Here is a 24,146-nt window from a genome sequence, read left to right as displayed (position 1 = left end):
AAAATATGAAAACTCTTATCAATATCAAAAACCAAGACTGACAGCTGGAATCTGTGTGGATTCCCTCCTGATTCCAAAATGTATTGGAGTTGAATTGAGAAACATCATTGGAAGCCAAAGCATGCATTTTTTTTTTCCTAAAAAAAAGCAAATAAGGAATAGAGCCATACTAAAAGAAGAGAGGGAAGGGTCATTCTTTCTTCATTCTCTGGCTTCTCTTGAGACCGGAAAACTGGGCACTGCTTTTCAGGAGTCATAAATCTGTTCTTTATCCATCGGTCCTCATCAGCCTTTCCTGACTTCAAGACATCAGGTCAGGAAGGATAAGGGTCTTGGTCCAGTGAGATGGGAGAGAGTGGGGGTTGGGGGAGAGCCACTGGCAAAGGCCATGGAATCCCAGAAGATAAATGTTCCAAAGGTAAAAACACTGCAGGGTCCTAAGGCTTCTAGAGGCTTGAGGACCATGAAATAAATTTTCAGAATAAACTTCCATGCAGCAATCTGCCCTGGGCTCATTGGCAGTGAAGACAGAGAAATGTTAAAAATAAAAGAAATGCCAATATTTATCAAATAAATATAAACAAATGGAAAGCAGGAATGGAAATTTAAATTCCAGACAAAGTAGAATACAAAGCCAAAGGCATTTAATGGGGCAAAAGGGTTGGCACAAGGTATGATCTTAATAAAGATAAAAGACTCACAAGCTGCTATGCACAGAATTCTGTAACATCAAATTATGAAAAATCCAGAACTGCTTGAAATACAAGGAAAAGTTAGGGAAGCACCGTTATTTGGGAGATTACACTGCAAACTTTTATAGAGAAGGTAGATGGAAAAATCAATTAAGAGGGAAAGCGCAAATGTTGCAAAGAGAGGAGCGGTCAGAAGTTTCAACCATTGTAATCAGCCAGGCCCTGGAGAAGACAACCAAGGTCATCTTCAGAAGATTCAACACTGGGGGATCTGACGAATCTGCTGCCATCTGGAGGGGCAGAGAAGTTACAATCAATGTTTCCATTATATTTTGTTCATGTAACTGGAAGAATAAAATTCTGGTGTAGGAGAAAACACACACCCATCAGCAATTCTTGTCTATCTGTAAATTCTTCTAGAATTGATTATGTGAATTTCCAAAGTAGAATACAAGAGTCCTGATTAAATTAGAGTCCAGATTTCTGGAAGCAAATCCACTCATTTAGGCCAAGTAACCTATGAGTGCCTGGATTATATCTGGGGCACACTCCAATTCCCAATGCATTAATCACAAAAGTGGTTCCCACTGCCTAAAGCCATCAACCCGATCTTGGGATGGTTGGGGGGTCTGCCTGATTGATTCTCCAACTCATGGGATGCTGTGGCAGGTTACGCAGGACCTCTCCCTAAAGTGACCAGAGCTAGAAACAGCCAGAGAGTAGGAGTGAATTGAGCTCTTAGGGAGCACTAGTGGCCAAAACCAAGAATACTAAACTTGGTTTTCCAGACTAATGGTTCATTACCAGTAGACTAAGCCCAAAGGGTCATAAATTGGGAAGCCATCACAGCAAAACAAGAAACAAGATGAAGAGACAGATCAAAGCTAAAGGGTCCAAGGTGAGAATCATGAAGACCACTGGAGTGCCAGACAAGTTTATTCGCCTTCAGTTGAGATTCTGTGGGGCAGTCAGGCTGGTTTAAGGATGCAGAACTATAGGAGGGAGAGGCCACTGGTCATTAATGGTTAAATACGAAATGGACAACACATCCTCTACTGCCAGGCATCTGTCAGCTCTCCCTTGCCCATTTTAGTATTAATGGAATTCAGGTCATAAGGGGTAAGAATGAAGTAGCCAGGAATCCCTCTCACTATGCCCAGAATTTGAGGGTTTCATATTATGATCTATCCACATCTACAGTCGGGATTGATATAAAGAAACAAAAATACTCCTATTCTTTGAGAGTATATATAGAGATTAGGATTTTAAATCTGTTCACAAAGAAAATGTATGAAATCTTTCAGGTTCCCTGCGTATCAAAATTTACTATGTTGCACTGATTTGCTGGCTAGGAGGGAAAGCCAATTTGCATGGCTCCTGTCAGTCACATGTGGTTTGGAAATGCTTCTGCATTCCAGATACACTCTGTGTAAACTGGAGAATCATATCCTATTTCTACTGGTTTGCATGCATGCATATAAAACTTGTTTTTCCCCACAGTGCCAAATGAAAATAAGTGAACTAGCAGCAGTGATCACAATTAATCAACTTCTTTGTCAGAACTTCACAGCCATGATGGTGAGGGAAATTCTTGTCCCTTGAGTCTAGAGAGGCTATGACTTCTACCACTTCTTTTGGTTTGCTTGTTCGGTTCTGTTCCATACAGCATTTAGAGATAAAATCTGTTACTATCATTCAACGCAGTTTCTGATACCTACTATGTGCCAGCTCTCTGCTAGGTGCCGAAAGACACCACATGGAATTTCCACTAGAGAGAGCTCAGAGCTTAGTGGAAAAGAACAAGTAAATAAATAGTCACCACCCAGTGTGAGAGCTGTTTCGGTAGAGAGTGGGTTGTGTACAATGCCCTACGGAGACAGGCAAGGAGTCTGCCAAGATTGCACAGAAGAAGGTGAATCCTGACGATGAAGTATGAGTTGAAGAGGAGAAGGGCTGGAAGGCATTCAAGAAAGTAGGGAACATAATGTGCAAAGGCATGAAGCTCCTCAAGAACACATGTTTCAGGGACCTGAAAGAAATTCTGCATGGCTTGAGGCCAGAGGTAGAGCCAATAGAGGAGATACTTTGAAAACACATAGGAGAGAGGCAAGAATTCTGGTAAACAACGGTATTTTAATAGTCTGTATTCCTGTGTTAATATGTGAAGACGTTTGCTCAATGAGACTACTTAAGAGTTGCACATGAGCTAACGTCACAACGTCCATCATCCAGACTCTAACCCTTATTGCTTCTCTCTTTCTAGCATTTACAACAATACCTGCACACAGTTAGTATTCAATTAACATAAACCACCATTACTGGATGTGGTAGATGGCCTCTAAGATGGCCCCTAGTGATTCATGCCCTGATGATGCAAAGCCTTCCCCTTGAGTACAGGCTGGACTTACTGACTCACATCTAATAAAAAGAATATGCCAGAAGGAATGGATTTTCACTTCCACCATTATGTTATAAAAAGACTCTGGCTTCCCTTTGGGGTGGTCTCCTATGTACTCATCCCCCATGGCCGCTTTCTCTCTTGGATCATTAGTTGTTGTGTCAGAGTATACTCTGGCAGCTTATGAGGAAGCCCACGTGGTAAGGAACTGAGCCACACCTATGTGAGCATGCGTACCGCTAGGGCCTATGTGACTGTGCTTGGATGCGGATCTTCTGAGGCCTGCCAATCACCACATGAGCGAGCCTGGAAGCGAAATCTCCAGCTCCTCTTGGGCTTTAGGTTACTGTATCTTTGGCCAACAGCTTGATGGCAAACTCGTAAAGGACTCTAAGCCAGAGGCACTCAACTAAGTCGCATCCAAATTCCTCCCACTAGAAACTGTGATAGACCACTAAATTTTACTATGATGTGCTAAATAGCAAAAGATAACTGGTATACTACACACTAATGTCTACTGCTATTCCCTAATCAAAGCTGGGTTTCTGGTATACCTAGGTGGGGCACAGTAGTATCAGAGCTCCTGCTTGGTGATGGAGCATTGCCTGGAACCCCAGCTTTTGTGACTAGGATCCCAATCACCTGACTCCTTGAGGGAATGAGCTCTATTACCTAGAGTCCCACTCAACTGATGAGACCACTCATAGAATGAATCCGGCCCAACTGCAGCACAGATTATTGTCTGGCATGCTCTCTCCCACCTTCGGGCCACCCTTGGGCGCACCAACGTTATAAAAGTATAGTCCCTCTGCTAGCTGAGGCAGAGAGTTCAGGAAACCTCTTGTAAATGATGACAATCACAGATGTCCACAGAAAGACCCATGTAGATAACATAGTCCTGATTTCCGTATGTAACTCTAATTGATTATATGACATGCCTTGAAAACTAATTGTTCAACTTGCTGCATACGCTGTCCAGGTGGGAACAAGTGGAAAAATATACATTGCTTAGGGAACATTGAGTTTTTGGCAGAAAATTTTTGGCAGTTTATATAACAATGTTGATGTGAAGGCAGCGGTTTTATATGTAAAAAAGATTTTAAGACCTTGTAAAGATGTTAAATATTTACATAAAAAATTATGCTCAGCTAAGAAAAGAAGAGCAAAATGCGAAAACCAAGTGTGCCTTCCATAAATTGTTCTTTACTTGTTTCTTATGTGTTTTTAGTAGTTTTTAGACCCACTTTTTAGTGATTAAGCACCCACTGAAAACAAAATCATATGTATGGAAATGATAGTAGTATTTCACAGCCACAAGAAAAAGAAAGACAAAAAGGAAGAAAGGGGACTTTGTACCTCTGTCCCTGATGATTTTGTCCCTCATGCTCTGGGATGCAGTTATTGAGAGTTGATGAACTTATGTGGGAGGATGTCCTTAGAGCCACTGCTGAGATGCCCACCAATGGGGATGAGAAATTCAGCAGCACTGAGGAGGTACGGTGGGAGAGGACATTCGGGTGATGGCTCACATTGATAACCAGCGGGTTATGCTGGCATGACAGTTCATAGGTTCCTGAAGAGAAATAAGATGAATGATATTGTAGCCACCCATACAGCACTGTGTTTCCATATCTAGCATTCATTTTTATCTTCTCGATAGCTGTGTACTCCAGGCAGGGTCCCGGACAATGTAAGGGACGGAAGCCTAGTTGACTCCAGGGTCTACTGGCTTATCCCCTAGCAGCCCTAAAGGGACCATTGTCAGACTCACCAAGAGAGTGGTTGTTCCCACTGACATCAGTCAGGTGAACAGTCACTGTTGGCCGCCGATGTTCTCCAAGTACCGGGCCATCAGATGTCAAGAAAATGAAAATTGTCGTGGCCACTCCTGGTCTACTGAAACACACCTAGGCATAAGCACACATAGGTATAAGCCATTATTTCCAGAGGGGTATCGAGGAATGTGTCACATTACTTTTACATTTCCTCAGTTCACCGTTTATAAAGCAAGAGCTCCCTTCTCCTTTACCTATGAGAAAAATACAGAGTAGGCACAGAAAGATATCCAGGTTCACACCAAAAATCAACATCAGATGAAAAAAGATTAACTTGCAGCTACTGAACTTGCCATCTTTTTCTGAGATTTTTGACTTCAACTGTTCCTTTTTCACTCAGGCCTGTCTTTCTTTAAACTTCTCAAAAAGATCACTGAAAGGGACCATTGCTGGAGACAATAAATCACTGCACAACGAGCCAATACCACATCTCCAAAGTGGGAGAAGTGGACAAGACTCACCAAGCTAACATACTGCTGTGAACTGGCCTAGCTCCAAACATAGTTCTTCCTTCCCCATCACCCTGTCTTCCCCCTAAACTTCTTATCCGAACGTCTCACTTAGCACGCAAACTATGACCTTAGAGGCTACTGTGGAGTCTATGGTTTCTGAGACTAGAAGCTGACGAACCGTCTGTTCTGATGAAGTTTTGCTGGTGCCCCAAGCGTATATGCCCAACTCTACTCATGGCTGAAAAATAAGCCAACACCGAGGCCTAGGATATTCAGTTATTTATAAAGAATATTCCTAGATGGTTAGGCTGATTAACAATATAACTGTCTTCCAAAGTAAACTATGGGAGTTTCGTCCGTGAAAATCCTTTAATCAAAAAAGAAAACACCTTAGAGTTCGGGGGATGACCGGGAGGGCTTATTTTCCACGTTGAAATTATTTGATGCAGCAATTCCAGTTTTGCTTTATGTCCTTTAGCTCAATATTATGCTGAATTTCTATTGATCGTAAATCCCTACCTTGCCTGGTATTCCATGATGGCTACATCACTAGATTCTGGTGCTGGACCTTACAGTGTTCTGTGTGCATTTCTGTAGCTTTTTATCTGGTTCCAAGGGCAATGAAGCTCCAGGACAACTGTCCTCAGGGTAAAAGCAAGGTGTATCCACTGGCGGGGACCTACCTCTTCTAAAAATGGGGAGGAGGAGAGTAAAACATGTTTTCCATTTTACCAAGAATTCTTCCTTGTGTGCAGGCTGATTTTTCCCGAGTCTTGCTGGTGTGTTTATAGAGTGTCCGTTTGCACTGCTGGCTCAGTTAGGGTGATTTTATGATTTGCAGTGGTCAGTGCAACACAGCTCTCCCTTCTTCCTCTCCTCCTTTGAGGCAAAGACCAGCCACACTCTCTTTTTACAGTGTCTTTTCCCCCTTCTCATTTCCCCTCTTTGAAGTAATAAATATTCCTTTATAACTTAAGAAACATCCAGACCCATAGGTTAGAGCTTGCAATACGAGGTCCTTTGTCCCTGGCTGGATGAGGGCTAGACATGAAACATACCATAAGGTAACCAAGAGACTAACGCAAAGCCCTCAACTTCAGCGGCAAAGGACATCAAAGTCCCTTGGGAACTCCCACAACCTCTTCCTTTTCCTACACCACAAAAGAGACCTGAGTACTGGAAAAAAGTTCTGGGTTGTTTCCTGAGCCAGGAACAGACGGAGTCCAAACAAGTACGTGGTGGCTTTACCTCTGTAGGCCTCAGACTGGAAGAGTGGGGTGGGTTCAAGAAGGAACAGGGGCGCTCAGTCTTCCCACCTTCTGTTGGGCCCCAAAATAGACACCACCCACCTGAAACTAATTAGTTGGGGCAGGTCTCATGGTGTGGATTTCTCTGTCCTGAGGGCCCATGCCCAAAACCTCCAACTCATTTTGCATCTCCTGGCAATGTGCCTCCTTGCTCTAAGGGTCTTTGAACCAAATCACTTTGAACCTTACAGCCTGCTCCTGGTGGCAGTGTCTCTGTGCTGTGATTTGTGGGAAGGGCTATGCCAGGAATTCGAGGCCATGGCTTAAGTAGGAAACCACAGGTAAGACTTACAAAGGAGACACGGGCACAGGAATGTTGGGATACACAAAGCAAAAAGAGACAAGGGTTTGATCGGAGTACAAGACACTGAATCGGAGGCATTTCCTCTCCCAGTGACACAGGAGAGGTAACCGAACTTTGTTTTCATCTGAATACTGAATATGCCCCACAGCAGCCATAGACGTGAAGAAAGTATGAACTCTCCTACAACTATTGGAGCCTCTAAAGCACAGACCGACTTGAATGTGCACATACGCGCATACCCACCAACCTGAGCCAGGATGAAAAGACCCAAGTAAGTTCACCATTCTGGAGAGAGGGGTGCCAGGCAGAAACTTCAGTGACTCTTAGCTCCATCTTTACTAGCTGGTTAAATCCAAGCAGTCCATCTCTCCCCTCTGAGCCTAAAGTTCCTCTTTTGCACATCCCAAACACAGACTTACTACCTGTCTCGTGAGGCTATTATAAGGATTAGACTGTGGCTCTCATCTAGTTAAGAACTCAATGTTCATAAATTAATTCATGAAATAATTCTTATTTCCAAAGAGAAGTGTGTTTTATTTTGTTGATACTTCAGAAAGATGAGAGTAAAGAATAAAATTTCAAAATTAAACATACACCTATATATTTTAGTGCACGGGGAATTATGCTTTTCCAAAATCTGCCGGCTGAAAAATTTCACATATGCTATTTTAAATTGGCACATGTAGAAATGTGAATTGGTATTCCAGGTTCTACTTCTATAGACACTGGTGATATCAAGGCTTTTGATACAGAATATATCTCTATAAATGGAATCCATGAAAAATACATCATATATATATATATATATATATAAAACTCTTTCAATAGACTTTTCAAAAATTCAGCTCAATATGTGTTTATCAAAAACCTACTTTGCTGTGCACACATGTAGACAAAGAAACTTCTAAAATTGACAGTATAATTAGAATAGTAAAGGTGTATTCCTTACTTAAAGATGATGACTTCCATTGAAGTATACTTAACATACAGTGTTACATTAGTTTCAAACATACAACACATGATTGAACAACGCCACCCATTACTCAGTGCTCACAATACATTAGTCATTATCTGTCACCAAACGACATTTTCACAATCTTATTGACTATATTCCCTATGCTGTACTTTTCATCACTGTGACTTATTTGTTTTGTAACTGGAAGTTTATGCCTCTTAATCCCCTTTATCTTCACCCATCCACCCACCACCCCTCCGGCAGCCACCTGTTTGTTCTCTGTATTGAAGAGTCTGGTTTTTTAGTTTCCCTCCTTTTTTCCTTTGCTTCTTTATTTGTTTTGTGGAATTTCTTAAATTCCACATACGGTATTTGTCTTTCTCTGACTGGCTTATTTCCCCTAGCATTAAACCATTAGGTCCGCCCATGTTGTTGCAAAGGCAAGATCTCATTCTCTTTTATGGCTGAGATATATTCCATTGTATTTATATACCACATCTTCTTTATCCATTCATCTATCCAATGGACACTTGGGATGCTTCCATATCTTGGCTATTTTAAATAATGCTGCAATGAACATAGGGGCGCATACATCTTTTCAAATTAGTATTTTCTTTGAGAAAATACCCATTAGTGGAATTACTGGATTGTATGATGTTTCTGTTTTTAATTTTTTGAGGGACCTCCATACTGTTTTCCACAGTGGCTGCATCAACTTGCATTCCCACCGAGAGCGTACGAGGTTTCCTTTTTCTCCACATCCTCGCCAAAACTTGTTATTTGTCTTTTTGATTCTAGCCATTCTGACAAGCATAAAGTGATACCTTATTGTGTTTTTGATTTGCCTCTCCTTGATGATGGGTGATGTTAAGCACCAAAGATGATATTTAAAAAAAAAATTTAATGTTTACTTGTTTTTGAGAAAGAGAGAGAAACAGAGCGTGAGTGGGGAAGAGGCAGAAAGAGAGGGAGACACAGAATTCGAAGCAGGATCCGGGCTCTGAGCTGTCAGCACAGAGCCCGACATGGGGCTCGAACTCACTCACGAGCTGTGTGATCGTGACCTGAGCCGAAGTCAGCTGCCCAACCAACTGAGCCACCCAGGCGCCCCAAAGATATTTTTAAAAGTTGCTTTTCCCACAGCTAAATCACAGCTATTTTAATATAGTATTATAGTCCACACTATTTTCACTTCATACAAAATACATAATGAGTTGTATGTTCCTAGATATAAAAGCTAGGTATCGGCTGGAACAGGTACGTGGGCAACATGAAGTTCTACTTGTTCTACCCCTGTGTCACTTTTGCCACTATGGTGGGACACTTCTTTAATCATTATGTGAACAGCTTCCCCTTCAGGATAAAGGGTACCAGATAGTTCACCTCCTGGAGAACTATCCAGATCTAAAATGAGCACCAGGCACACCCCAAGAGAAAAATCCAAGACGCTAAGAGGTCAAGGGGATTATTAGCTTCATCTGTAATACTGTATTATTCATTTTAGCAAGGAGATTGCATTCTTGTATTACATTAGCAATATAAGATTAATTTGAACTTAGCTCTTATGAAGAAAAACTAGAGCTAGATGTCAGAAAGGAGGCAGAATCTTTTAGAAAAGCAAGGGATTCTCAGGACTGAAGGAATGGTGTTCAAGATAGAGGGACTGCCAGTGAAATGAGCTCAGTGAATCCATTGCAAAATACTCTGAACTAGAGAAACAGATTGGAGAGACAGACAGACAGATACTGACTTGCATACAGACATGGAAAACCAGTCCACCACACTCAATGGCTTTTTCATCCAAAGCCCTCACATTAACTACTGGATCTAACTTCTGGCCACTGGTGAAGGGTAAGATTGAAAGAATGTTCCGTAGTGAAGAACTGTTTGGGCTTAAGAAACCCCTCTTCAATCTGCCTACTGGGTACAGACACACTCAGTAATACTCCCAAGCCAAGCATTTCGACTTCCAGGTCATCCTTTGTGGTGGTCACTGGATAGCAGACCCTGAAACTATACCACAAACTTGAAAAGAATCTTCACTGAGGTTTTTAAATGCTTTTGGTTAGTTACTGGGTTGTTATTTTTTCTGCGCCTTTCCTTTTCACTCCTCTATGGCACATCCTGATTCCAGAGAGACAGGGGAGGCCCTTGAACAGGACACTACATTCTCTTTGTATAGCACTTTACAGCGTTCCAAGTATGCTCACATGCTTTGCTGGAGCCTCCATAAAGTTCCTTGGGTTTTTATTCCTATTGGAGATTTTTGTACTATAATCCCCAGTATACCAAAAGTCATATCATAGAAGTGGAAAGTAGGTTTTGAGGAGGTTAAGTGATTTCCTCTAGCTAAAGTCTAGAGAGGTAGGAATTTGGGTTTCCCCACCTTCAAGTTCTGTATTCTTTTGACTACCCAATGCTTCTTAATTTGGGGTGAGCAGGAAGTCACAAACTCGTAATAAAATTTGTTGACACTCGTCAACAAAAATGGGGAAAACATCATTTTCCCCCAAAATGAAGTCACACAAACACTTAGGCATAAAAGTTTCCCACAATTTGGGAAATTCCCACAATTTCTGAAAGCTACGAGAACCCTTTAAAAGCTATTTGTAGTCCAATTAGGGGTCAACAGAAATCATATTAAGAATGCTTGCACTATTGGTGTGCCTGGGTGGCTCAGTTGGTTAAGCGTCCAACTTCGGCTCAGGTCATGATCTCACGGTTCGTGGGTTCAATCCCCGCATCAGGCTCTGTGCTGATGGCTCACATCCTGGAGTCTACTTCAGATTCTGTGTCTCCCTCTCTCTCTGCCCCTCCCCACCCACACTTCTTCTCTCCTCTCTCTCTCTCTCTCAAAAATAAATAAACATTATAAATTTTTTTTAAATTTTTTTAAGTGCTTATTTATTTTTGAGAGAGACAGAGACAGAACGTGAGTGGGTTAGGGGCAGAAAGAGAGGGAGACACAGAATTCGAAGCTGGCTCCAGGCTCCGAGCCGTCAGCACAGAGCCCAATGTGGGACTCGAACCCACAAGCTGTGAGATCATGACCCGAGCCGAAGTCGGTCACTCAACCGACTGAGCTACCTGGGCACCCCTATAAAAAATTTTTTTTAATAAATAGATAAAAAGTGCTTGCACTATTGGTTGAACCATATGCCTTTTTTGTAGATGAAAAATTATCAAATGTTGGCAATTTCATATGGCCCACCCTAATAATATTGCTATCTTTGTAGACTTAAGAAATTTGACGGGGCAGAGAGATTAATTCTCACAGTTTCAGGGGATCTTACCTGACATCCAAATCTAACAGAGGAAGGGAGGCTGTGAGGCAACTAGCATCTTGCCACTGACCTGTCTCAGTAGTCTCCATATGTGACGATGTGAGTCAGAATGGGAAACAGTTTTGAACCTGGTTTGACTTCCTTCCCACATCCAAGCCTGTCTCCCTTGCTTTGGTCAAAACTCAGCTGATATCCTATGTTATATTCCTTCATAGTACAAGTACGGCTATAAACACTATGGGCTTATGTGATTCTCTTTTTGGAAGAGTGAAGTCAAGTTGTCATTTTGGGAAATGAAGAGGGAGCACCATTATGACCCCCCACCAGCCAGGGGGAGACATTTGGAAATGTGTGACTCGGCAAGTCAATGGAAGGACTCAGATCAGAATCAGCTTGTTGTCTCCCTTCCTTCTAACAGCATTTCCTCATCTGTGATTTTAGACACTAGGGCTAAGTCTGCAGAGACTCTGTGTTAGAAGAGCCCGTGCAACCCAGAAGGGGGCTCAGAAAGAGGGAAACCAAATCTGTGGTGGATACTGCGGTGTGGGGGTCCACTGTGAAATCTGGGAGACACTGTGAGACCACCTCCTTCATGACGGAGCACTCAACCCACGGCAAAGTCTCCTTCTGGAAACTGCCCTCCAAGGAAGAACGACCCCACAAGCTCATGGCACTCTTTTGGGGAGGCTGGAGAGAGAAGAAACCCACGTCCAGTGGCCTTTTGATAGGAGTGAGTGGTGTACGGGTAGGAGAACTCTGAGGGCCATCCAGCTCCGTGTGGGATGCCGACGCTGTCACACGGCCGTCTCACAGCCCTCCTCTCTCACTACTTTCTAGTTCTTTCACTCCCCCAACAAGTGTCGATCTTAGGAAAAGTTCTCGATAAACTTGCATCAAATCTTTGCCTCAGACTCTGAATCCTGGGGACACTCCACACAAGACAAACTGAGAATGAGGGAAGGTGTTATGGAATGCATATGGAGAAGCTTCTCTTGGGAACAAGAATGTGTAAGTGAGGGAATGAAGGAGCGCACTCTGGAGCCAGGCAAGCCTCCCCACACCCCGTTGAGAAAGATCGCCATCCCAATTACTCATGTCACTTCGAGTCGGATAAGATGTTGCGTCAAGGGTGTGAAAAAGCTTCCGTGTCAAACCAATGAAAAGTTACAGAAGTAGCAATCAGACAGGAAAGTGGAAAATGGGTGCTTTTCCTTCTGGGGAGAAACTGTTGAGCCACTGGGAAATGAAGTTCCTCTTTCAGTGCACCAGGCTAGTCTCTGGTGGAAATGAAAATTGTGTTATACGTAGTCACCTTTGTTTTTGCAGGATTCCCAGGGAAGGCAGGGATCCACACAGACTGATTTTCTAAACAGGTTTTCTTTTGAAAGGCAAGACCTGTTTAGAAATGTCAGCGGTGTGTACAGAAATAATTCTAATACCTATTATAAATGCTCCTGGCCTCTTCACTAGGGAATCCTGTACTTAACCAAATTTTTACTTGGTAAATTGGAGGCCTCATTTTGAACATCAATTATTTTCCTGAATGCTAGGATAACAACCCTATAAGGCAGTGCTCTCCAAACTTTAACGTTACCTACAGATCGCCTGAGGGTCTTGTTTTAAAATGCCAATTCTGATTTAGTAGAGCTGAGGTTCTGCAGTCCTACCTATCTCTCAAGTGATGCGGATGCTTCTGGATGCCAACCACATTGTGAGTAGCAAAGCTCTAAAGGTATCAGCAGATATACTTCTCTTTGCTCTTAGCATTTGGTAGCCTACAACTGGAATTCTTCTGTTATTCATATTTATTATCTCTTTCTTTTTTAAGTTCACCATCAAGCTTAAATGAAAATAGAGTGGAAGAGAGCCAAAGCATAAGAGACTCTTAAAAACTGAGAACAAACTGAGGGTTGATGGGGGGTGGGAGGGAGGGGAGGGTGGCTGAGGGGTATTGAGGAGGGCACCTTTTGGGATGAGCCCTGGGTGTTGTATGGAAACCAATTTGACAATAAACTTCATATATTGAAAAAATAAAAATAAAAAAAATACAGACTGGAAGGAATCATCTAGTCCAAACGCCTCAATTTAAAAGTTTATTTATTTATTTTGAGACAGAGACAGAGAGGGGGCGGGGAGGGATGGAGGGGGAGAGAGAGAGAGAGAGAGAGAGAGAGAGAAAGAGAGAGAGAGAGAGAGAGAGAGCATGAGCGGGGGAAGAGGCAGAGTGAGAGAATCCCAAGCAGGCCTTGCACTGTCAGCATGGAGCCTGATGTGGGTCTTGAATTCACCAACTGTGAGATCATGACCTGAGCCGAAATCAAGAGTTGGATGCTCAGCTGACTGAGCCACCCAGGTGCCCCCCAATACCTCATTTTAAAGCTAATAAAATTGATGTCCAAGAAGGCTGTATGATTTATATAAGGTTATTTGACTGACTAGTGGTAAAAATAGGGCTTATAATACTGCTCCTCTGGGTACAGGTCTTCTCCCAGTTTCTATCTCCTCTACTGATTTGTTGCTCCTTTTCTGTAGCAGATTGAAAAGTCAGAAAATTAATATTATTAAAATTCTAGGTAAGGTAAATAGGCTTTAACAAAGAGATCTAACCACTTTCCTATGAACAAAACGTCAAAGAATCCAAAGTAATGATTAGACTTGATGCCTTCTATATATGAGTTTTTCTTTTTTGCTAAATAATGAAATCTGGACAGTTTTCTGGATGGTTGAAGTCATCTCTAAATAGAGGATTAGTATTCAACTAATTAAATTAAAAAAAGTGTTGCCAAATTTAGCAAAAGCAAACAAAACTTAACAAGATGTTCACTTAAATTTGAATATCAGAAACAATAAAGAATTTCTTCAGTATAAATATGCCTTGAACATAGCGTAGTACTTATATTAAAAAATTCTTCATTGTTGATTTGAAATACTTTTTTTCAAAAAGCCCAAATTGGCAAGATACAAGAATGCACAACTTCAAAAAAATGAAGAGATAAAAGAAAGAAGAACAGAGAAATAAAAAAAAAGAAAAGAAGAAGAAATGATTTTGTAGGTGTTTGTATATAAAGAGGAAGAGAGAAAGAATAAATGGGAAGAGTGGTAGATACTTTTTGGACCAGCTAATAGAGAGCACACATTTCTAATACAGACTGGTCCTTAATTTCTGAATGAATGGATGCTCATTCTTTAAGTGCTTCCTAATAAAATGTAGGACCAAGAGAGGAAGGAAAAAAAAAACCTTTAATAATGACAGAGCTGGCACCATAAAAGTTGTTATCCTCTAAAACTCAATGCTAGAAACAAACAAATAAAATGCTATTAAGAATCCATGATTTTAAAAAGATGTTATGAGTTATTACAAAATACTTAGGGTAGACCAATGATGAAAGCCCTATATGTCAACATTTATTGGCTAAAATCAAAGCAGTACCTAGAGGGAAACATTAGGGAACAGTGAAAACAAATTATCCAAGTGTTTGACACAGGAAGCTAAACAGAACATCAGTATGAATCCAGAATAACAGGGAGAGAGGAAATAATAAAGATAAAGACAGAAATCCATGACTTGGAGAACCGTGACTAGAAAGAAGAGGAAAATGAACAAAAGTAGAAATTGTTCTTTGAAGAAACCCAGACATGAGTAATCAAGAGAGTGAAGAGGAGAAATCAGAAGGCTTAAAAACATACAATATAAAAGGAGGGGTAACTATAGCTAAGACAGAGATGAGACAAAATAAAAATACATTACAAACAACTATCAGCACGAAATTTGAACACGTGGAAGAAATTAGTAAATGTATGGAAATCTCCCATTGTCCAAAATTGGAAAGGAGAAATTGAACATATTAATAAAATTCAAAGGAAGTTAAATGACAAACATAAATATTTCCTCAAGAAAAAAAACCCAAACCCAATTGGTTTTACAGGTGGGTTAATTTTGAAGGAATAGATAATCCTTATTTTATACAGATGGTTTCAGAAACTACAAGAAGGAAAACTTCTCAATCAATTTTATGAGGCTTGTGTAATGTGAATATTCAAAAGAGGAACAAACTAATTCCTTATATAAATACAAGTGCAAAAATCCAAAGCAAAAGATTAACCAATAAAATCCAAGAGCATATTTAAAATATATAATAATCAAGCAGGTTCACTCCACAAAGGCAAAAGTAACTTGATATCTAAAAAAAAAAACATCGATATGATTCAACATAATGATAGATCAAACAAGAAAACTCATATGATCCTATCAATTGACATGTATCAAGTGTTTGATTAAGGTCGGCTCACATATACCAGTATGTTTTTCAAGAGGCAGAAGAAAGAATCTAAGGCTTATTCTAAAATTTATATGGAAAATAAGTGCTCATGAATAATGAATAGCTAACTCAATTTTTTTAAATGTGCAAAAGCGGAAGAAGGTGGGGACGTGCCCTACGAGTTATGCTTATGTAGCAAAGTCTATTCCAGAAACTAGTATATAATTAACGTGGCACTTCAGATCATCAGGGCAAGGCTGGAATGTTTTAATGGTTGCGATTAAAAATTGGCTTCTCATATATAGGAGGAAAAAAGGGGAGCCCTACTTATTCTAAATACAAAAACAAATTTCAATAGGTTGAATGCTAAACTTCAAAAGGCAAAACTGTAAGAAAGTAAAAAATATGTTTGCAATCTTAGAAAAAACTAATAGATTTATCTACACAACAATTAATAGAAGAGGAACACGAAATGGCTGACAGTTATTTTTGTAAAGGGATGCTCCACCTCACTAATAATGCCCAATATCACGATATCACTTTGTTCACATCAGATTTACTCATTTTAGGTAATTAGATAATATTATGTTTATGCATGGATATGTGGAAATGAATCCACTATTTTCATTTGTCTTGGAAGTATCAACTTTAATTTCAAGCCCACATGCTGACATAGATGTCTCTCTCTTTCAGTGTATTTCTGAGCCATCTGGTTCCACTGATTTGTCTATTTGTTGATATTTTAACCATTATAACTTCATGGTATATTTTGATGTTTGACAGAGTCAGGCCTCCTTCCCCATTAAACTTTTGTAAAATTTCCATAAAAACATTAATATCAGCTTTGTCTTTCCTTAAAAGTACTTCGTGAGAATTTTTATTGGGATTCTGCAAAGTCTGGGGTTTAGGGAGAGTCGACCTTCATAGGATATTGAGTCTTTCTGTACAAGACCAGTTTGTGACTCTTCATTTTTCAAGCTTTCATGTGTCTTCTTCATACAGATCTTTCCATTTCCTCTTTTTTTTTTACATTTACTCCTAGATATTTTACTATCGTCAGTGCTATTGTAAAGGAACTATTTTCTTTAATCATGTTTTCTCTTTGACTGCTATTTAAAAATTAGCATATTTGCTTTCATCTTAATTTTGTATTAAACTATGATACTAAATGAAATAATTTGGGGGTTGTTTCCTCTTTTCAGGTATCAATTTCTGGGGAAATAATTTGAATTTTATTTCCCCCTTTCGCATTTTATCGTTTCATTTCTTTTATAGCTCGGAGAGTATAAAATTCAAAGTCTAGCATTGGCTGCTATTTCCAGAGAAAGTAAAATAACAATGGTGATACAGGAGTTTTTGCTACTTTGCGCCTCTTTCTCTGTTAGTTCCTTTACATTTTTACTTTGACTTTAATTTGATCTTTTCCTAATTTAGGTGGAAACTTTGATTATTAATTTTATACTGCTTATTTTTCAAACAGAGACATATAAAGCTATAAATCTCCCTGGAAGTACTATTTTAATCATATCTCATACATTTTGAAATGTTGCTTCATTATCATTCAGCTCAAAATATTTTCTAATTTTCCCCAGAAAACCTTCTTTGACCTATGGATTATTTAGAAATATACTTACTGCTTGACTACCAAAAAATTGCACATCTCCTAGACATATTGTTATTCATTTCAAATCTAGTCCTGTAAAGGTCAGAGGATGTACTCTGTATGACTACAATCATTACAGATTCGCTAAGACTTATTTTATGGCCTAGTATATAGCCTATTTTGGTGAACGTACCACGTGCATTCTGCAGTTGCTGAGTGTAGTGTTTCTACGAATGTCAAGTAGATCAAGATACCTGATAATGATCTTTAAATCTTACACACTTGTCCTGATTTTTTTGTCTGTTTGTTATATCAACGATTTACAGAGAGATATGATAAAAATCTCCAATTATTATTATGAATTTGGCTATTTGTCTATTAGTTCTGTCAACTTTTAATTCATTTCCTTTGAGGCTCTGTTCTTAGGTGATTCAATTTTATAACAATTAAGATTGTTCAGCATTTTTGATAAATTGACCCACTTACCATTATTTTCCTCCGGTAACACTCTATTTTGTCAGATACTAACACTCTATCCCTATTTTCCTCCGGTAACACTCTATTTTGTCAGATACTAATATAGCACAGAAATTTTCTTACACTTAGAGTTCACATGATATACAATTTTTCACTTTTACTTTCATTCTGCATGTCTTTGTATTTAAAGTGTGTTTTCGGGGTGCCTGGGTGGCTCAGCCAAACGTCGGACTTTGGCTCAGGTCATGATCTCACAGTTCATGAGTTCGAGCCCTGTGTCGGGATCTGTGCTCACAGCGCGGAGCCTGGAGCCCGCTTCCAGTTCTGTGTCTCCCTCTCTCTCGCCCCTCCCCTACCCCTGTTCACACGGCCTCTCTCTCTCTCTCAAAAACAAATGAACATTAAAAATTTTTTAAATAAAAATAATAAAGTGTGTTTTCATAAACGGTATGTAATTCTTTCCATGTTATGTAGACTGACAATCTCTACCTTTTACATGGCATTATTAGGCAATTTGAATTTAATGTAATTAATAGCATCCTTAGTTTTAAGTCTGCCAGAGGGTATTTGTTTTTTATTAGCTGTTTCTTCCTTCCTCTTTTCCTGCTTTCTTTTGAGTGAATCAAGTTATTTTATCATTGTATTAATCTTCGTGTATATGTGTATTTTTTAATGATTGTTCTGGAGATTATAATATGTATATCTAACTTACTACAATCTACATTCAAATAATATTACTATCCATAGTGTAAGGACCTTACAGCCATATTACTCCACTTACCACTTGTCCCTTGTAATAATACATATTATTTCTTTGCAGGAGAGGACAGTCAAGCTGTCACTGAGGTTGCTCGACTTTCCGTTTCACACACTCACGCTTCCTTCCCTTCTTTTCCACAGATGTTGGTACCCAGGCCGCTCCTTAATAAACACCTGGCACACTAAGTTCCATCTCAATTTTGGTATACGTGCTGATGAAGCAAGCACCTAAATTCCATCTCAGAATCTACTCCTAAAGCATCCAACCTGCCACAACCAAAGAAGATGATCAAACTTCCCCCCATCTTTGAAAAATTTCTTTTGATCTGGTTTTCACTCATACTATAGCCCATCTTTTATAAAATTTTGGAGGAAGAGGTAGTCTGCCTCTGTTTCTAGCCTCTGTCTCCTCCCCTTTCAATCTAGCATAGCCCACAGTCCCACTTACGCACCTCCGTGTTGTGTCATAAGTAGCCTCCCCCCAGTCACCGGATACATTCCAGTGGACCCCTAGAGGATGCCTGAAACTGCAGATAGTACCAAACCCTATATTTATACTATGTCTTTTCCTATACATCATACCAATGATGACATTTAATTTATAGATTAGGCACAGTAAGGGATTAACAATAACTAATAATAAAATAGGACTATTGTAACAATGTACTATAATAAAAATTATATGAATAACTCTCTCTCAAAATATCATTGTACTTCTTCTTGTGATGGTGTGAGATAACAAAATGTCTACGTGATGACATGTGAGGTGAATGACCCAGGCGTTGTGACATAGCGTGAGGCTACCACTGACTTTGTGATGATGTGTCAGAGGAGGGTCACCTGCTTTTCAACCGCAGTTGACTGCAGTCACGGAAACTGCAAGAGTGAAAACATGGATGAGGGGGTGCCACGATGTTACCATTACGCTCCCAATTGCCAAGGCCGAAAGCTAACATGGCATCGTTCATTCAAGCAATCGCCAAACATTCTGAAGATTACAACAGGGAAGCTCTGTGCTCAATGCCTGACATAAAACCATGACTATACATGGTCACTGCCCACAAGTTCCTAGAGTTCATCAGATGAAGACGGAGAAAGGAGAACAGCAAAGTATACAAACGCTGTGACGGAAGAGTCTGCTGAGGAGGCGCATAGGAAGAAGTTACCGATTACACTAAGAGGGGCTTGGGCAAGAGGTTCGGGAAAGGTCAGACTATAAAAGATATAATCCATGAGCTAAATCTTAGAAGATGAATATGTGCTTCTCAGAGACACAAAACAGAGAAAGCACTTACAGAGAAAGAAAAACACGAGCTCCCTACCTGAAAGGTTATGGAGATGTGAAAACCTTGGAGTATTCCAGTACTGAAAGCAATCTGTTATGACTAAAATGATTAAGGCGTAGAATGTGTGTGTGTGTGTGTGTGTGTGTATGTGTATGTGTGTAGAGGAGTGTGGAAGATGGGATAAATGGGGGAATTCAATGAGACAAGGTTTATCTCTATCTCTCTATGCCCAGTCACCAGGTCCTTCTGAGTCTGTCTTGTAGTTACTGTATCTGTACCATATGACTTGATGACATTTTGTCTTCTGGAGTATTTGTGCAACATGGCCATGCAGTGTATGTACCCTGAGGATAAAGATGGTGACTCATTCAGCTTTGAACTTCTCTATAGTATAGTATTCTATTCATTTTCGCCAATGTTTATGGAGTAGAATTAAAATTGGCCCTGTTATGAGGTGGAAATAAGGCAAGTGTCTATCAACATCTTTAGCATGAATTGGACACGTGATCCAGAGTGAAGGTGGGCACGCTATAACCCATGGGCCAAATCTGACCCACTGCCTGGTTTTGTATGGTCTGTGAGCTAAGAATGTCTTTTGCATTTTCCAATGGTTGAAAAAAAATCAAAGAAAACCAATGTGAATAAGGTGAAAATTATATGAAATGAAATTTCAGTGTTCCTACATATAATTTTATTAGAACACAGCTATGCTTGTTCATTTACATACTGCCTGTGGCTGCTTTTATTCTATAACAGCAGTGTTAACAGAGCTGTAAGTAGTTGTAACAGAGACTGTATGGCCCATGAACCCTAGAATATTTACTATTTTGTGCTTTATACCAGCTCCTGGTATAGAGGAAGGACCGTGGCATTTTGGGATAAACTGGATTTGAATCTGAATCTTATCTGTATCTCTATTAACTATGTTATCCCAAATGTTTAGCATCTCTGAGTTTTCAGATAATCATTTTTAGAAGGAGTAAAATCACATCTCTGATAGAGAGCTTGTATGAAAATTAATAATAAGATACCTGGAACAGAAAAAAATATCAATAAATGTGTTTCTCAACCACCACCGTCCCCACACCACTGTGTAGTATCACAGATTCTTTGAAATCCAATCAATTAAATATGTAATACATTTTCTGTTGAAGATTCATACTCAGTGTTTGGCTAGTTGAACCCAAACAAAGAAAAGAAGGAAATAATGGTTTATAGGCTTTAGGTTTTACACAGCAAAGGCTTCACATAGCACATGTTTCCAGCAGTGGACTATAATTTATAATTGATGTTTTAAATATTATATTCAAAATACTATAAGCATACTGTATTTAAAATACCTAACTACTTTCTGTTAGGATTGCTAACCAGTCCAGCCTGAGTGAGACCATTCCAAATTGGGAACATTTTAGAACAGCCATGAAAATAAATACGAACATATGATTTTGCATATGTTGATGGGCTCTCTGTGTAACCAAACAGCACCTCCTTCTCAGATTGCTTCATTTGTTGTCTGTATTGCTGAGATTCAAAGCACTTTCTGGAAGGAATCATTCCCTCTGTTTCTTTCTCTATCCCCCAATGGCACCTCGAGTTATAATATGCACTTAATAAATCCTATGAATTAGGTCCATGGATACATTGTCTTTGAAGAATTTAGAAGAAAATCAACAAAAGAAGACAAGAGGGCTTTCCTTCCAATTCCACATGTTTTAATTTGTTTTCTTGCTCATGTCATGTTCTCATGTTTATCCCCAGTGTTCAATTCTGGGTCTGGCATATAACAGGTGCGTAACGCGTGCTGACTGAATACGGCAACATGGTATAGAGGAATTAACATGTGATCACAGTCAAGAGGCATGAGTCTGATCTTCAGTTTTACCATTTGATTCTTGAGTAATGTAAAAAAAGCACTTTGAGACGAATTCTTATTTTTCTCATCTATAAAATAGGAAAACAACTACTTTGCCAAACTCAGAGCTACTGCCGGGATCAAATTAAAAAGCACATGAGAATGCACTTTGTAAACTATAGTGGCTTTTAAAATGTGCTTATTATTGTAAATAATAAAAATTTACATGTTCTGCCTTATAAAAGAAATTCCTAACATTTTGGTGTATTGGTTTGAGATTAGATGAAACCAAAGAAAACTAAGAGAGACAAGTTCTCAGTAAACGAGGACTAAATTGAGAAATTTGTTGGGAAAGTAGCATTTTAGTAAATGAAGGATTTTGGAAAGATATTTTCAAGGCTAACGTTTTTCAGTATAGTTGTTTCTCACTTGTGCAATAAATTTGTCTCTGATCCACTACATGCAAATCATATGTGTGTGTCAAATCAAGATTAAAGTAAACTAAAAAAAATAAATAAATAAAGAGTCAGAAATCCTATAGCCCTCAGAAAACTTGCGGAAAAAATCCCCAATGAGCTTATTTTTAGAAATCACTTCCTAATTTATTTGGTATTAAGTGGATTTGTAAAAACTAAATTTTATTAATAGGTTTGATATATTAACTCCCAAATATATTTGTGATTTTTTTCATATATATATATATATATATATATATATATATATATATATATCCCTACATCATTTGTAGTAAAAACAGGGTGCACACCGAGAATATAAAATATACATGGTAGTTAACTGACATACATTAAAAGAATTCCAGTTGGAGACTTCCGCTTCTAGCTATGAGGAAATAGCTTATAATAGAACAAACACTTCTGTCAAGAATAATTATAAAATATGAATAAAGTAAAAAGAAAATTTTTTTATTTTTTTAATGTGTATTTAATTTTGAAAGAGAGAGAGAAAACAAGCAGGGGAGGGACAGAGAGAGAGGGAGACACAGAATCTGAAGCAGGCTCCAGGCTCTGAGCTGTCAGCACACAGCCTGATGCGGAGCTCAAGCCCACAAGCCATGTGATCACGACCTGAGCTGAAGTCAGACACCCAACTTACTGAGCCATCCAGATGCTCCAAAAAAGAAAAAAGTATGAAAACATGTGAGAGCAACCACAGCAATCAGGACTGAAGAGACTTGAAAAGCAAGAAACCACATTGAAAGGAACCTCACATTCTGTGCCACTTTTGCCATTGAGGTATTTTTCAAACTCTAAGCTCTGCAGAATAAGAGCATAAGAAACTAAGCGGGAATTGGTGGGTGAGAGGCCAAAAAGCCAAACGGTTTTTACCAGACACATACTGCTGAGGAGACAGAAATTGTACTTCAGAGACTATCAGGTGGAGGGCCTAATCCAAGCTTTTATTTGAGACCCCTAAAAAGGGGAAAAAAGGAAAAGGGGAAAAACATATCAGGGCTCACTAATACAGAAATTTGAAGCATTTTTCTTTTTAATTTGTTTAATGTTTATTTATTTTTGAGAGAGAGACAGAGTGCAAGCAGGAGAGGGGCAGAGACAGAGGGAGACATAGAATCCAAAGCAGGCTCCAGGCTCTGAGCTGTCAGCACAGAGCCCAACTCAGGGCTTGAACTCACAAACTGTGAGAACATGACCTGAGCCAAAGTCAGACACATAACCGACTGAGTCACTCAGGCACCCCAGAAATTTGAGTCATCTTCATTACTGATTGGATTAAGATGTTCTTTCCCAAATCTTACTACATGTTTAAAAAAAAAGTAAGTGGTCTTGAAAGGAAGATATCATTAGCCACAATCTCTACAATAATATTTAGTTAAAACTTTATTCAATATGAAAGTAAATGAGACTAAATGAATGAAAATAAAGAGAAGAAACAGTCAACATAAACAGACCTCAGGTCACCAAGCTATTTGTATTATCAGGCACAGACTTTACAATTATAGGGATTAATATATTTTTAAAATAAACTATAGGATAAAGAATTTCAAACAAAATGAGAATCTATACAAAAAGTTAAATAATAATTCTAGAATTAAAACTACAATAACTGAAATTAATAATGTAATAAACAGTTTAACAGCCAATTATATGGAATAAAAGTTGTGATTAGTAAAACAGAAGGTATACCAGTATGAAATAACCAGGTTATTTCATAACCTAATCCAAGCTTTTATTAGGATTAGGTTGACAAACCGTTAGCCAGATATCTACAAAGGAAAAACAGGCCTTGGAACATCATAGTAAAAGTGCCGAAGACAAAACACAAAGAGAATATACTAAAAGCATCACAAAGTAAAAGACATTGCCTTCAAAGTTGTATATAGCAGATTGATAGCTAACTCTCCAAAGAAAGTATGAAAGTGAAAAGACACTGGGATAACATCTTTAGGTGATGAACAAAAACAACTGGCCACTTAGAATTCTATATACCAAGCAAAGATACCCTTGGAAAATGAATGTCAAATAAAGATACTTTCAACCGCACAAAAACTGAAAGAATACATTGCCAGCACACTCACATAAAAAGAAACTATGGAATTTCTTTTTCATGCTAAATAAAAATGAGGAAAGCATAGAAATATGGAAAGGCCTGAAGAGCATTGGGCAGGGTAAATATTTCGCTATTTTTAAATCGTATTAACTTTAAA

The 24,146-nt window shown here is 39.1% G+C and overlaps 1 protein-coding gene across 2 annotated transcripts in view; it reads right to left on the bottom strand.

Moving 5' to 3' along the window:
- The window catches only part of PAPPA2 (pappalysin 2), a 269,050-nt gene that overhangs the window by 101,148 nt on the left and 143,756 nt on the right, over nucleotides 1–24,146 (bottom strand). For both annotated transcript variants that reach the window (XM_042976274.1, XM_042976275.1), the window contains exons 12-13: nucleotides 4,862–4,997; nucleotides 4,447–4,663 (exon numbers count right to left, since the gene is read on the bottom strand). In XM_042976274.1, coding sequence (XP_042832208.1) covers nucleotides 4,447–4,663; nucleotides 4,862–4,997 — 353 coding nt within the window. The remainder of the gene's footprint in view (nucleotides 1–4,446; nucleotides 4,664–4,861; nucleotides 4,998–24,146) is intronic.

The sequence above is a fragment of the Panthera tigris genome, chromosome F3, assembly GCF_018350195.1.
Source record: "Panthera tigris isolate Pti1 chromosome F3, P.tigris_Pti1_mat1.1, whole genome shotgun sequence".
NCBI classification, from domain to species: domain Eukaryota; kingdom Metazoa; phylum Chordata; class Mammalia; order Carnivora; family Felidae; genus Panthera; species Panthera tigris.
Note: the sequence above shows the minus strand (reverse complement) of the source record. Positions and strands in the feature narration are given on the sequence as shown.